Raw genomic sequence first — 15,207 nt, forward strand, 5'->3', positions numbered from 1 at the left:
ACTGAGGCAGAAGGATCACCGGAGCCCAGCAGGTCGAGGCTGCGGTGGCCAGGAGCGGCCACTGCACTCCAGTCTGGGCGACCAAGTGAGACTCCAACTCAAAAAAAAGAAACAAAAAACCCCCCAAAAAACAGAGTCCACGCTCCCTCTCACACGGCCCCTCTGCATCAGCCACCTTCTGTCTCAGTCACTTTCTGGCCACAGCTTCCAAACTCAAACTACCAGGGTGGTGCCCTCACTTCACATACTGGCCATGATGCAGTGACTGTTCAGTAGGTGCCCTTACACACAATAGGTGCTCAATAAATCCCTGCTGAGCCCATGACAACAGCAAAGGTAGGCCCTTGACTCCTGCGCTGCGTTTGAATGTCAACCTTCAAAATTCTACCCAGAACTTCAGGGTGACTTCATTTGGAAATAGGGTCCTTGTTGAAGTAATTAGTAAAGATGAGGTCACACAGGATTACATTGGCCCTAAGTGCAGTGCCTGGTGTCCTAAGAACAAGAGAGCCAACCTGGGCAACACAGCAAGACCTCATCTGTACAAAAAATTACTTGAGACTGGGCGCTCATGCCTGCCTCCCAGTATTTTGGGAGGCAGAAGTGAAAGGACTGCCTGAGCCTAGGGGTTCAAGACCAGCCTAGACAACTTGGAGAGACCTCGTCTCTATAGTAAAGCAAAACTCTGGCTGGGTGTGGTGGCGCACACCTGTGGTTCCAACTACATGGAAGGCTGAGAAGGAAGGATTGCCTGAGCCCAGCAAGTCAAGGCGGTGGTAGTTGTGAGCATGTCACTGTACTCCAGCCTGAAACACAGTGAAACTCTGACTAAAAAAAAAAAAATTAGTTGAGCATGGCAGCGTGTCTATAGTCCCAGTTACTTGGGAGGCTGAAGTGAAAGGATTGCTTGAGTCCAGGAGGTTGAGGCTGTGATGAGCCTTGATTGTGCCACTACACTCCAACCTGGATGAGAGAGTGAGATACCGACTCAAAAAAAAAAAAAAAAGAAGAAGAGGTGAGGACACAGAGGGGGAAAAGGCTGTTTAACAAACAACAAAGGCACATCTGGAAGAGACAGAAAGCATCTCCCCTGATGCTTCCAGAGGGAGTGCAGCCCTGCAGATCTTGAACTGGTGACCTCTATGACCGTGGAGAATGTTTCTACCATTATACGCTTCCAAGCTTGAGGTCATTTGGTTTTGGTCTTTGTGTTTTGAGTCAGGGTCTCACTCTGTCACCCAGGCTGGACTGCAGTGGCACAATCACAGCTCACCACAGCCTCAACCTGGACTCAGGCAATCCTCCTGCCTCCTGAGCCCATGACAACAGCAAAGGTAGGCCCTTGACTCCTGCCCTGTTTGAACGTCAACCTCCAAAATTCCACCCAGAACCTCAGGGTGACCTCATTTGGAAATAGGGTCCTTGTTGAAGCAATTAGTAAAGATGAGATCACACGGGATTGCAGTGGCCCTAATTCTGGGACTACAGGTATGCACTACCACGTCCGGATAATATTTTGATATTTTGTAGAGATGAGGTCTTGCTATGTTGCCCAGGCTGGTCTTGAACTCCTGGGTTCAAGCAATCCTCCCACCTCAGCCTCCCAAAGTGCTGAGATTACAGAAGTGAGCCACTGCACCTGGCTATGGTCATTTGCTATGGGGGAAAACCTCAAAGGGACAGTGTGTGGGAGGTCTGATAGCCCGTGGACATCCTGTCTGGAGGACTGGTGCACACCAGGACCAGGGCACTGTCCCCAACTCCAGAGGAAGGTGCCCACAGCTTGGGTGGCTGAAAGGAAACCAAGCTCAGCTCCCCGTTATACTGATGGTGCTGGCGACGGCCACAGTAGCTCAGTGACTGGGAACATCCACAAATGGCTTTGGTGGGCTCCCACACCCGCAAGTTCACAAAGGAGGCCCCAGAGCAGAGGCGGCAAGGGGGAAAGAGAGGGGAGGGGCAGAATGGAGAAGCGGGGAGAGCTGACACTTACTCCAGCAGCCGCTGGTGGTTGAGCTCATGGGAGGGAGGCAGCCGGCAGCAGCTGAACGTGACCACGCGTCTTCCAAAGTGGTCTTCGCCTGGAGGACAGACACAGGGTGAGTTCTGTGTACCTTCTGGAAGAGTCCCAGGCACTTAGCACACAGTCTCCCCACCAGCGCCACTCGGGCTGGAGGCACAGGTGGCCAGCGGGCCACAGAGGCAACCCCTGCTGCGTGAGCATCCAAGACACACTGCTTTACATGCATTGCCCAAGTTCATCTTCGTGGCCAGTCTGCACACTGGAAATAATGACCCCATTTTACAGGTGGAAAACTGAGGGTCCTGCAGGGCTCAGTAACTGGTACAAAGCCACACATCTGGTAGAAGGCACCGAGAACTTAAGCCTGGACACATCTGACTTCAAAGCCAGTATCTGACGGCTCTGTCTGCCATACCTGGACCCTCTCTGGGATTCTGGGCCCTGGGGAGGCCGGGGTGACCTGGGGCCAGTGGCTTTTGGCATGCCTTTATGTTGGAGGAACAGGAGCCCTCCCGGGAGTGCCAGTACCCAGTCCTGTCTCCCATCATGGCCCAGGTCACCCTATGCTGCGACCGTCTCTTGACGCATCTGTGCCTACTGTATGCAGAAGAGTGGGGAGAGGGGTACCGCTTGAAGACTGGGACTGGACCCCATCATCTGAGTCCCCAGAACCCAGGCTCGAAGCCAGGCCTGCAACAGGCATTCAGTGAGATAAAATAGAACATCCACTTTCCAGATGTAAGGACTGCTGCTGTAAGGACTGCCACCTCCCTCCTTTCCTGTCCCCTACCTGCCCTGCCCCACTCATAGCCAGAATGGTCAGGAGACACTTTGGTCCAGATCCTTCACCTCCCTCTGCCCAGGGCCCTGCGAGAGGGTCTCCCGCGTGTAGGACACCCTTGGGAAGACTCTGTGACCAAAGCTCTGGATCTCAGCACTTATTTCACAACCATGGCTGGGGACACAGGGAAGGACAGAACTGGTACCCACAACTTGGCTATTCCAATTAGACATACAGGACGCAGGTGACAGAAACCTGCAACATGAGCCAAGAATAAAAACAGGCACAGAGAGAGGAGCATGGGTCCCACTACTAGGAGCTCCTCAAAGGAACAGAGGTCATTATATAAAAAAGGCATCCGCACCCACATGTTCATCATGGCACAGTTCACAATCACAAAGACGTAGGATCAACCTAAATGCCCATTAGTCGATCTGTGGATAATGAAAACATGGTGTATATACATCATAGAATACTATTCAGCTGTAAAAAGAACGAAATAATGTCCTTTGCAGCAACTTGGATGGAACTGGAGAACGTCACTCTAAGTGAATAACTCAGGAACAGAAAACCAAACACCCCCTCTTCTCACAGATAAGTGGGTGCTAAACTGAGGCTCTGTAAAGGCACAGGGAATGGTAGAATGGACACCGGAGACTTAGGGGAAGGGGGAGGAGGTGGAGGGAGGAGAAATCACCTGTTGGGTACAGTGTGTGCAGGTGGGGGTGGTGGGTACTCTTAAAATGCAGACCAAAACCTATTTATACTCCCCAAAGATATTGAAATTACAAAGAGAGAAGAGAGAGAGAGAGAGATTGCTTAGTTGCAATGAACTGTACTTCATTAGGATCCTGATTCAAATAAAGAAGCTGAAAATATTTTTAAAAGGGGGAGAAGAAGCATGGGGGAAGGGAGCCCAAGCTCACAAAGGAGGAGGGTGGGGAATACCCATCTCTTCCACCACTGGCCCCCACAGACTCTCCTGAGCTTCCTGGGACCCTCATTTCCTAACAGGTATCCTCCTGCCCAGTTGTTCCCTCCACGTGGAACATTCTCTCTTCTCCCCGACTCCACACTGGTCCTCTCTCAAGCCCAGCACTGCTTCAGACCCGGACCAAAGCACCCAGACCCCAGCATGGAAGCTGTCACCACTTCCCGCCTCAGGTGCTATAGCACCTGCCAGCACCTGCCATCACCTGCTGGTCTGTGGACATACTGCTGAGTATAGGTTGCCCACGGGAGCAGATGCCCAGCCAGGGGGGCAGGGCCTGAGGCTCCAGACCCAGCACCCACATGCAACACACGTCCAAGGCACTTGGGCTAGCCACTGAGAGGGCTGCTAAAAGGGGCCAAGGGGCTTCTGTGAGGGTCTTGTATTCCAGGAGGCCCCGAGACACCCAGGGTGGGGTCTGGGAAGGAGCAAGGTCAGGCCCTTCTGCCCAGCCTTCGGCCCAAACTTTCTGCTTCTCACTTCCTTTCCTCACACAGGAGTAGTAAGACTTGCACCTGGGCCTCTAGTACAGAACCACTCACCATACCTGGCATCTAAATGTAAATGAACTTGGCCGTGGCTCATGCCGGTAATCCCAGCACTTTGGGAGGTAGAGACCAGAAGATTGCCTGAGCCTAGAGTATGAGACTCTGGGAAACTTGGCAAGACTTCGTCTCTACAATAAATCAAAAAATTGGCCAGGTGTGGTGGTACATGCCTGTGGTTCCAGCCACTTGGAAGGCTGAGGTGGAAGGATCCCCTGAGCCCAACAAATGGAGGCTGCAGTGGCCGTGAGTGTGCCACTGCACTCCAGCCTGGGCAACAGAGTGAGACTCCAACTCAGAAAATAAAAATAAACAAATACATACATACATACATGAATGGAAATGAACTTGAATGAGATTAAAACATCAGCCCCTCAGTGGCACTAGCCACATTTCAGGTGTTCAACAGTCACACATGGTGAAAGGAGACTGTACCAGACAATATTGCAATGTATTGATCACACGGAAAGTTCTACTGGGCAGTGCTGACCTTGAGGGTGGAGATGAAGGCGTGGACCTCAGAGAAGAGAACACAGGGTAGCTCAGCCTGCCTTGCACTTGGTGTAGTGAGTTGAAGAATGCCCCACCCCCAAAAAAACTGTCCACCTGGAACCTCAGAATGTGATCTTACTTGGAAATAGGGTCACTGCAGATCTAATTAGCTAAGGATCAAGATAATATCCTGTATTTAGCATAGGCTTTAAATCCAATGACTAATGTCTTTATAAGAGACAGGAGAGGGGTCAGGGTACTGGTTCATGTCTGTAATACCAGCACTTCGGAAAGTCAAAGCAGGACTGCTTGCACCCAGGAGTTAAAGACTAGCCTGGGCAACATAGCAAGACCTCATGTCTACAAAAAAATTACAAAATTAATCAGGCATAGTGGCATGCTCCTGTAGTCTCAGCTACTTGGAGACTGAGGAGGGAGGATTGCTTAAGCCCAGGAGTTAGAGGTTGTGGTGAGCTGTGATCATGCCACTGCACTCCAGCCTGGCCGACAGTGTGAGACCCCGACTGAGAAAAAAGAGAAGATGGAAGAGGGAGACTTGAGACTCAGCCATGTGGCAAAGGAGGCAGAGACTAGAGTGATGCAGTCACAAGCCAAGGGACACCAAGGATTGCCAGCAGCCTTCAGAAGTTGAAGGAGGGGCCTAGAATGGTTCCACCCTTGGAGCTTGCTTCTTGAAGGATCCGACTCTGCTGACACCTTGCTTTCCAGAACTGTGGAGGAATAAATGCCTCTTGTTTGCAGCACTGATGTAGCATCCACAGGAGATAAACACACCTGGATGAGGGCTCCACGCTGCCCACCTGGGTGCCAGCAGATCTACACAGGGGCAGATGCCAAGACCCAGCCAGGAGTCATCCACATGCGTCAAGACTCAGGGTCCCAAGTCCTGGCCAAATGCCACCGTCCTTGGAGAAAGCCCCAGCTGCTCCCACTGCACTGGGAGTCCCTGCCCTCCTCTGCCCCTCGCCTGCATGCCACATCCCACTGCCCAGGGGTTTTCCAGCTCTCTCGGCCACCTCCTCTGCCTCCCGTCTCCACCCATGTGACCCATGATGTCCACTCGGCAGCCTCCCACGCCCTCCACCTAACTCTAGCCATGCTCGGTCTCAGCTTAATACCACTTGCTCAGAGGCTCCTGCCCTCCCACCCTCTGCCCGGCCTTGCGCAGGTCCTTGCTCTGCATTCGCTTCCCTGGACTTAGAGCCTTTGTCCTGCTGGAGCCTACACCTGTGGCTCAAATGATGCCCAATAACCACTGACTGACAGAAGGACTGGTTCTAGAAAGATGATCAGAACCTGAAGAAAAGAAGGGCACTCCCCCAGCAGTGAACACGACTTGAAGCTCACTTTGTCGTAAAGAAGACTTTATAATAAGGCTGGGTGCGGTGGTGCATGCTTGTAATCCTAGCACTCTGAGAGGCTGAGACAGGAGGACAACTTGAGGCCAGGAGTTCGAGACCAACCTGGGCAACATAGCAAGACTCTGTTTCTACAAAATATCAAAAAATTAGTCAGGTGTGGTGGCACATGCCTGTACTCCCAGTTACTTGGGAGGCTGAGCATAGAGGATGGCTTGAGCCCAGGAGGTCAGACTGCAGTGAACCATGATGGTGCCACTGTATTCCAGCCTGGGCAACAGAGCAAGACTCTTTGTTTAAAAAAAAAAAAAAAAAAAAAGAAGTCTCACATCTGTTCTCAGAGTGTCACTGCGATGAGAAGGGATGATAGCAGGGCTTCCCAGTTCCTCAGCTCTGAAAGGTTATGTATCAGGATTATACACTCGAGGTCAGGCGCAGTGGCTCACACCTGTAATCCCAGTACTTTGGGAGGTGGAGATGGAGAGGATTGCCTGAGCCCAGGGTTCGAGACCAGCCAGGGCAAATTGAGAAGACCTCATCTCTACAATAAATAAATATATTAGCTGGGCATGGTGGCACCTGTCTGTAGTTCCAGTTACTTGGAAGGCTGAGGTGGAAGGATCACCTGAGTCCAGGAGGTAGAGGCTGCAGTGGCCATAAGCATACATACCACTGCACTCCAGCCTGAGTGAGACCTTGACTTGAAAAAAATAAAGACTGCACATAGAGACTCTGACTTGGAAAAAAAAAAAGATTGCACATATGCACCCACCTAAACACACACACACACATAAAAATGAGCACACCCCCCACACGCACATTCAGGGTGTGAGCCCTGTGATGTCTGGTCCCTCCCCCTGCTGGCTGGCTAGTCAGGAGAACTGTTTTTCATTTAGGACACGCATCTGATTCTTCCCGGGAGCCTGGAAGCCACTCTGATGTTTAGAATTCTAGAGTAATTTCACAGTTTCCAAATACATCATCCTTTTCATTTCACAGGTTTCTTAAGAATTCTGCTCATGCTTTCTGTGTGTTTAGAAAGCTCCTGTTTGAAAGGATTGCACTTGAACCCACACTTTCATTTGCTTCCTTGCCAAGTGGGAGTTTTTAGGCACAAAACCTTCAATGGCTATGCCTGAAGATATGGTGTTTTCCAGACGCTGTTTCTACCATCTTGGCAGCTAAGGTTCCATGACTAATCTTTTTTTAATTTTTATTTTGGTAAAGACAGGCTGTCACTATGTTGCCCAGGCTGTTCTCGAGCTCCTGGCCTCAAGCAATTCTTTGGCCTTGGCATCCCAAAGTACTGGGATTACAAGTGTGAGACATCGCGCCGGGCCCCATGACCAACTTTGAGCGTGTGCTCTGCTCTTGTGGGACAAAAGGGAGAACAACTTTGCTTCTAAAATTATAAATCATCTATACGGCCGCTGAAGAGAGAGGAATCAAATGCCACTAGGGCTGAAAGAGCAAGTTCACATCAGCATCAAAAGGTCAAAAGTACCACAAGTATTGTCACCTCTGTTACAGTTCCAGTGCAAGAGTCTTGGGCAATGTGCTAAATAATCCGACCAACGTAAGGCTGGTCAACAAGCGTTTGTGCATTCAGCTTTGGAGAGAAATGACAAGACATGGCCCAGTAGGGTCCAGGGAAGGACCATGGCATGGGGAGGAAGGGGTCTCTGACCATCCCTACAAGCACCTCTCTAAGAACCAGTAGGAGCCCGGGCAGCCACTTCTATATCTGCAGTGACTTTTACCTGGGATTAGACCACACTTTATAGGTGGAGGGCACCGTCCCTGCAAGACCACCCCTACTTCAGAGGCCAGGCCACCCATACTTCTGATCAGCTGGCTACAAACCTAGGGGTTCCCATGACCCCTCATGTTTGATAATTTGCTAGAATGACTCACAGCTCTCAGGAAAGCACTTCTCTTACAACTACAGTTGTACTGTAAAGCACACAACTCAGGAGATCCGTGAAAAGGCGCCCAGGGTGGGGTCAGTGAGGAACTGAGCCACAGAGCTCCTGTGGCCTCTCCCGTGGAGTTAGGTGCCTCTAGTCTGTCAACAAGCAACACCACCCGGGGGGTGCAACTGAGCCTTGGGAAAACCCAGTTTTCACCAGGGTTTCATCACATCTTTGTGATTGATTGGTCCTTGGCCCCTGATGGAGCTCAGATGCCAGTCCTCTCCTCTCTGGAGGTCTCAAAGTCCCACCCCTCTACTCACAGAGCAGGTCTTACCAGCAACTCCCTCCCCACCCCCAACCATGAATAACAAAAATACTCCTATCACTTGGGAAATTCCAAGGAACTGAGGACATGGGCCAGCCAAATTCTTTATCATAGAGCATCACACAAGCCCGTCTCCCTGGCACCCTCCCCCACAGTTGGCTACAGCAGAGGAGACACCTGGCCCAGGACACAGGGAGGCCAATCCCCAGCAGGCTGGGAAAGATGCAGCAGAAGCCAGGGGCATCGGGGTGGGTGGTGGCTTTGCTGCTTTGGCTTCAGGCCCTTCCCAGGACACTCAGTTAGCTGAGGAACAGCAGGGGGTGCTCAGAGGTCTGGGTGAGCAGCGTGGGAGACCATGGCAGGAGGGAGGATCAAGATCACCCAGTTAAGATCTGACCTTGTCCTGTAGCCTGTAGCCGCGGGAGTGGTAAGGAGGGGAAGGGGACAAATTCCATGGGTCAACTGGAAGTCCCTCTGGCTGCTGGGGGGCTGAAGCAAGGCCTCCTGAGTGGAGGCTGCAGAGATAGAAAGGGGTGTAGACCCCAGGGACAGCGGCAGGCCCATTTACAGGGGAGGGGACACAAGAGGAGAAGCCAGCCTATGCAGGTGTGGATGGGCTCAGGGGAGGGCACTAGGTGGGGCTGGGGGAAGGGCTGGGGTGTGCCTGGAGTGGATGAGGTTAGGCCCAGGCCTGGTGGGTCCCCGGACGTGTCCTGTGAGGCCTGGTGGGAGGCATGGGTGAGAGCCGGTGCCCAAGACAGTTACCTGTGGATGTTCCCCAGGCCTCAGTGTCCTCCTCCCACCTACAGGCCCACCCCACACCAGGAGGCTCCCTCACCTCCTCCCTCCCCTTGTTCCCAGGTGGCGTGGCAGGGAGGGTCCAGGGTCCAGGGTCCAGGGTCCATTAGCATACATTGAACCTACTGCAGATGAGAGGGCTTTGTGCTGCTCAGGGAGGGGGACACATAGTTATGGTCAGCTTGCCCAGAGAGTGGAGCAGGGATGTGGGAACAAGGGCAAGACAGGCAGGTAAGGATGAACTCCCACCTGAGCACCCTGGAATATTGAGCTATGCGTATAGTCCAGGATAGGGTGCCAGTAATAGGGTGTGAGGAGCCCAAACCTGCTAGGAGTCCCAGCCATGAACCCCTCCCACCCAGCCACCTGCAGATGGAGATTAGAGGATCCACCGGCAGAGCACAGCACGTGCAAAGGCTCTGGGGTGGGAATGTGGAGCTGGGACAGGAGCCCGGAGCCCACGCTGAGCGGAGCCCATGCTTCCCGTGAGCATCCTGCTTGCAAAAAGCACTGACTCATTCACTCATTCATTTGATAAAGACTTAGTGAACACCTACTGTTTGCAGGCCGCATGGTCTTGCACAATACTGAGCTGGGAAGGTGAGCAACTATTGAGGGCCTTTTAATTCCCCCCAATCAAATGGGCAACTAACTGGCATTTCCTTTTCATTATCAACAGATTTCAACAGGTTTGTCCTTCCAAACAAAACCTCACAGCTTTACCTGGCCGTAACAAACCCCTAAGAAACTCACAGCAAGCGCAGGGGCGGAGCAGCTGGGTCCCTTCCACTCTTCTCTCTAGGACTGATGCTTCTGAAAATGTCCACATAAAAAGTTGAAAGGGAGGGAGGCAGAGAGAAGCAATAAAGGGCTTGGTGTCCTCCAGGGTGGACTCTCTCCCCTACTCCCCAGCCCAGAGCACAGCCCAGAGCCAGCCTCTGGGGTCACCTGAGACATGGAGACAATAATAAAGCTGACATGGGGGAGTTACAGGAAGGATGAAATCAATAACCTGAATAAAGTCTTGGCTTAGCATCGGCCCGCAGCAAATGCTCAGTAATTTTGAGAGCTGTCACCTCATGCCAGGCAGGATGCTGGGTGCTTCTAGGAGTGCTGTGTCCCATCTTATTTACAGGTAAGGAAACTAAGGCCAGGGCCAAGTGAGCATCAGGGAGGGTTTACACCGGCAGCTGTTTGAGGTTGACTCCCAGCCTGGCCTCTACAGTTCCTCCAGTCTACGTGTGCCCCACATAGAGGCCAGCCTTCCACGCACCCTCGGCCTCCTGGACATGGCCTCCCCCCCACCACGAACAGCTGCCGCGAGAAATCCTCATCGTCAAACTTCCCCTCCACCGGGCTGTCACCGCCATGCGTGTGCTAACGCCATCAGTCAATATGAGTAAATGCCCCTCCGCCGTTCTCCGGGAACACAGGCCACCGTCTCGAAAACAGACTTCAACATGATATAATATGGAAGGAAATGAAAACTATCAGTAAAATGCAAATTCTGCATGGCATCGGATTAATTCACGACCCCGGTTTCTCCCCGTGCTGCTTACAGCACAACATCATTCACCAGCTCTGCAACGGGAGAAGCCCCGTTTATGCATAAAGAACCGATTCCCAGAGCCGTTCTCCACAGGCCGCTCAGGGCGATTCATCATCCTCTCCCCGCGAAGGACGATTAAAACGCACAATAAAAGCAGCCGCAATCTATCGGGAGGGATTTGAGCTGTCTGTTTTGGTTTTTGTTTGAAGATTGCTAGCCATTTTTGCAAAGCGGAAGGAGATTTGATGACTGCTTTTGGTCTGTGTCCTGCAGCAAAGCCCAGCTGGCATCTAAATGGATTGTGTAGAAAGATCTGGATGTGAGGATGGAAGACGTGGGTCGTCTGGCAGGACCAGATCCGACATGTCCATTTCTTTCTCTCCTACACCACTGCCGGCCCCCCTCCATGTCTGAGGTTCCACGTCCCATCTCCTTTGGTCCTTGGATCTGGAACCTTCCATCCTCCCACCACCTGACCGATCACCACTCTGAGGTCCCAGCCCCAGTCCCAGCCAGGAGCTTCAGACCCAAAGCACATGCTTAGAGACCCCACAGTGACCACTTTGTAAAATACCAGTCAATTTTATGTACAAAACACTATTCTGGCTGGTCATGATGGGTCATGCCTGTAATCCCAGCACTTTGGGAGGCCTAGGCAGGAGGATTGCTTGAGCCCAGAAGTTCGAAACCAGCTAGGCAACACAGTGAGACCTCATCTCTAATAAAAGATTAAAAAGTTAGCCAGGTGTGCTGGTGCATGCCTGAAGTCCAACTACTCAGAGGGCCGAGGTGGAAGGATCATCTGAGCCCAGGAGGTTGAGGCTATGGTGAGCTGTGATCGTGACACTGTACTCCAGCCTGGGTGACAGAGTGAGACCCTGACTCAAATAAATACATACATACATACATAAAGAAGTTTCACATTAATCATTTTCTCTACCCCTTAGCGATGAATTCCTCCAGATGGGAATGTTTAGATTTTTCTTCTTGCGGTTCTTTGACTCTAAGATCACTTTCACCCATGTGGACCTGCTCCAACTTAGTTTTCCTCCCGTCACCTCCACCCTTGTCATTCCTGATGACTTCCGGTTAAGATCGGGGTCTTTTTAGTATGGTCTGAGGCCATCAGATGCTCTTCTGGAGGACTACACTTCCCAAGAAGCTGTTTTTTTGTTGTGGGGGGTTTTTTGAGTTGGTGTCTCACTCTGTTGCTCAAGCTAGAGTGCAGTGGAATACACAGCCTCGACCTGCCAGGCTCAGGCAATCCTTCCACCTCAGCCTTCCAAGTGGCTGGAACCACAGGTGCACACCCATGCCCAGCTAATTTTTTTTTTTTTATTTAGTGTAGAGAAGAGAACTCGCCAAGTTGCCCGGGCTGGTCTTGAACCCCTGGACTCAGGCAATCCTCTGGCCTCCGTCTCTCAAAGTGCTGGGATTATAGGAGTGGGCCACTGTGCCCAGCTAGGAAGAAACTGGCTTTTTAATGAACGAAGAAGACCCTACCCCAAAATGAGAAAACAATCTAGAATGCACAGATTGCTGTCGGTGCCATCACCTCCAGAGGAAGCCTGCAGCACTGAGGACCTGTCAAGTACTTGCCTGTGACAAGTTCACACACTATCTCTGGGAGGAGCCTGGCACACAACCACACCACAGCCCAGAGTCCCTGAATGACACCGAAGGACCCACAACAAACTGCAGGGCCATCCCACAGCATCCTGCCAGGAATGAGCCCTGCCTGGTCCCAGGGTACCCGCCAGTGGAGCAGGTGGAGGGAGCCATGTTTAAGAAGATGATGTCATATCCTAGGGCTCCCTCTTCTCTTAAAATTTTCCTCCTGCACCCTGGAAGCCTCATCGCATGTTACAAAGGCTCCCTGTTTCCCGGTCGTTGGTTTCAGCTAGGCCACCAGCTTATCATTCCAAAAACGCCTGGCAAATGCATCCCTCCTCCCCATTCCATGGCCACAACATTAACTCCGACCTCCATTCTTGCTCTCATCAGCCTCCCTGACTCTAGGAGCTGCCATCTCATTCTCTACCCTACGGAAAGAAGGAGACTTCTAAATCATAAATCTACAATATCAGTCCTCCGTCTGAACCCTCCCGACCAAGAGCCAAATCCTCAGCGGGCCTACAAGGCTTTGAGAATGTGGTTCCTGCCATGAGGCCATCTTTTAATAAAAGTTTTGTTTGGCCGGGTTCGGTGGTTCAGCCTGTAATCCTGCACCTTTGAGAGGCTGAGGTGAGTGTATTGCCTGAGCCCGCGGGTTCGAGACCCACCTGGGCAACTTGGCGAGACCTCATCTCTACAGTAAATCAAAAAATCAGCCGGGCGTGGTAGCGCATGTCTGTAATTCCGGCTACTGGGAAGGCTGAGGCGGAAGGATAGCAGGAGCCCAGCAGGTCGAGGCTGCAGTGGCCGGGAGCGGCCACTGCACTCCAGTATGGGCGACGGAGTGAGACTCCAACTCAAAAAAAAAAAAAAAAAGTTTTGTTTGTCTTTTTTTTTTTTTAAAGAAAAAGCCCAATGATAAGCTGTTAATAGGAAATGTACTTCATGTGAAGAGATTCAGTCGAGGTGAAAGTAAAAGGATGAATGAGGCGTTCCTGGCTATACTAACATCAGAAAAATCAGTTTTTCAGATGAGGAGTATTACCAGACATAAAGAATGCCATTTAATAATGATAAAAAGGGCCAGGCAAGGTGGCTCATGCCTGCAATCCCAGCACTTTGGGAGTCTGAGACAGGAGGATTACCTGAACCCAGGAGTTGGAGATGAGCCTGGGTAATATAGCAAGACCTTGTCGCTATGAAAATTATCAGAAAATCAGCCAGATGTGGTGGTACACACCTGTAGTGCCAGCTGCTAGGGAGGCTGAGGTGGAAGGATCACCTGAGCCCAGGAGGTTGAGGCTATGGTGAGCTAATTGTGCCACTGAACTCTTGCCTAGGTAACAGTGAGAGCCCGACTCCAAAACAATAACAACGATAATAATGATAAAACTAAAGGAAGAAATTTACAAAGTCAAATTTTGGGAGCTTTGAACCCTCCTTCTCCTAACTGATAGTAGACAAAAATATTAGTAAGGATGTAGAAGATTTGAACACAACTTAATTATTGATCAACTTCACCTAACTGAAATATTTAGAACATTCTACTCCACAATATATAACATACTGTGTCACAAGGAGAGAGAGATCATATGCAAAGGTTACTGGTTCTCAAACTTTGAGAACCCATCAACATTCCTATTACTAGCCAGGCACAGTGGCTCACATCTGGAATCCCAGCACTTTGGGAGGTCAAGGCAGGAGGAATGTTTGAGCCCAGGAGTTTGAGACCAGTCTGGATAACATCGTGAGACCTCATCTGTACAATCAAAAAATTAGCCAGGCATGGTGGCATGTGCCTGTAGTCCCAGCTACTCAGGAGGCTAAGGTAGATGTATCACTTGAGCCCAGGAGTTCGAGGCTGCAGTGAGCCATGATCATGTCACTGCACTCCAGCCCGGATGACAGAGTGAGACCCCAGCTCAAAAAAAGAATACCCTTACTATTAAGGCTAATTAAAGTTATTATTAATAACTTTGAAGAGCTTTAAAAAAAACGTGATCAGGCACGGTGGCTCATGCTTGTAATCCCAGCACTTTGGGAGGCAGAGACAAGAGAATGGTCTGAGTTCAGGGGTTCAAGAGCAGCCTGAGCAACTTGGCAAGACCTCGTCTGTATAATAAATCAAAGAACTAGCCAGTCATGGTGGTGTGTGCCTATGGTTCCAGCTATTTGTAAAGCTGAGGCAGAAGTATCACTTGAGCCCAGTAGGTCAAGGCTGCCGTGGCCATAAGCATGACACTGCCCTCCAGCCTGGGCGACAGAGTGAGACTCCCATTCAAAAAATAAAAAAGGGTCATATCTATGTAAATTTATCATAATAGGAAACTAAGAAAATTAAAAATTATTTATTCATTAAAAAGAATAATGAAGCCGGGGACAGTGGCTCACACCTATAATCCTAGCACTTTGGGAGACCAAGGTGAGAGGATTGCCTGAGCCTGCAGGTTCGAGACCAGCCTAGGCAACTTGGCGAGACCTCATCTCTACAATAAACCAAAAATTAGCTGGCCATGGTGGCGCGTGCCTGTAGTTCCAACTACTTGGAATGCTAAGGAAGAGGAATCGCCTGAGCCCAGCAGGTCGAGGCTGTGGTGGCCGGGAGCATGCCACTGCCCTCCAGCCTGGGTGACAGAATGAGACTCCAACTCAAAAAAAATAAAAATAAGCCAGGCTCGGTGGCTCAGCCTGTAATCCCGCGCCTTTGGGAGGCTGAGGTGAGTGGATTGCCTGAGCCCATGGGTTCGAGACCCGCCTGGGCAACTTGGCGAGACCTCATCTCTACAATAAATCTGCT

At 51.0% G+C, this 15,207-nt stretch overlaps 1 protein-coding gene across 2 annotated transcripts in view; it reads right to left on the reverse strand.

The window, feature by feature from the left end:
* Nucleotides 1–15,207, reverse strand: part of ARHGAP8 (Rho GTPase activating protein 8) — a 73,836-nt gene that overhangs the window by 52,855 nt on the left and 5,774 nt on the right. For both annotated transcript variants that reach the window (XM_008055177.1, XM_021710957.1), the window contains one exon: nt 1,994–2,081. In XM_008055177.1, coding sequence (XP_008053368.1) covers nt 1,994–2,081 — 88 coding nt within the window. The remainder of the gene's footprint in view (nt 1–1,993; nt 2,082–15,207) is intronic.

The sequence above is a fragment of the Carlito syrichta genome, unplaced genomic scaffold, assembly GCF_000164805.1.
Source record: "Carlito syrichta isolate Samal-C Ts95f unplaced genomic scaffold, Tarsius_syrichta-2.0.1 Scaffold301761, whole genome shotgun sequence".
In the NCBI taxonomy this organism is placed as follows: Eukaryota; Metazoa; Chordata; class Mammalia; order Primates; family Tarsiidae; genus Carlito; species Carlito syrichta.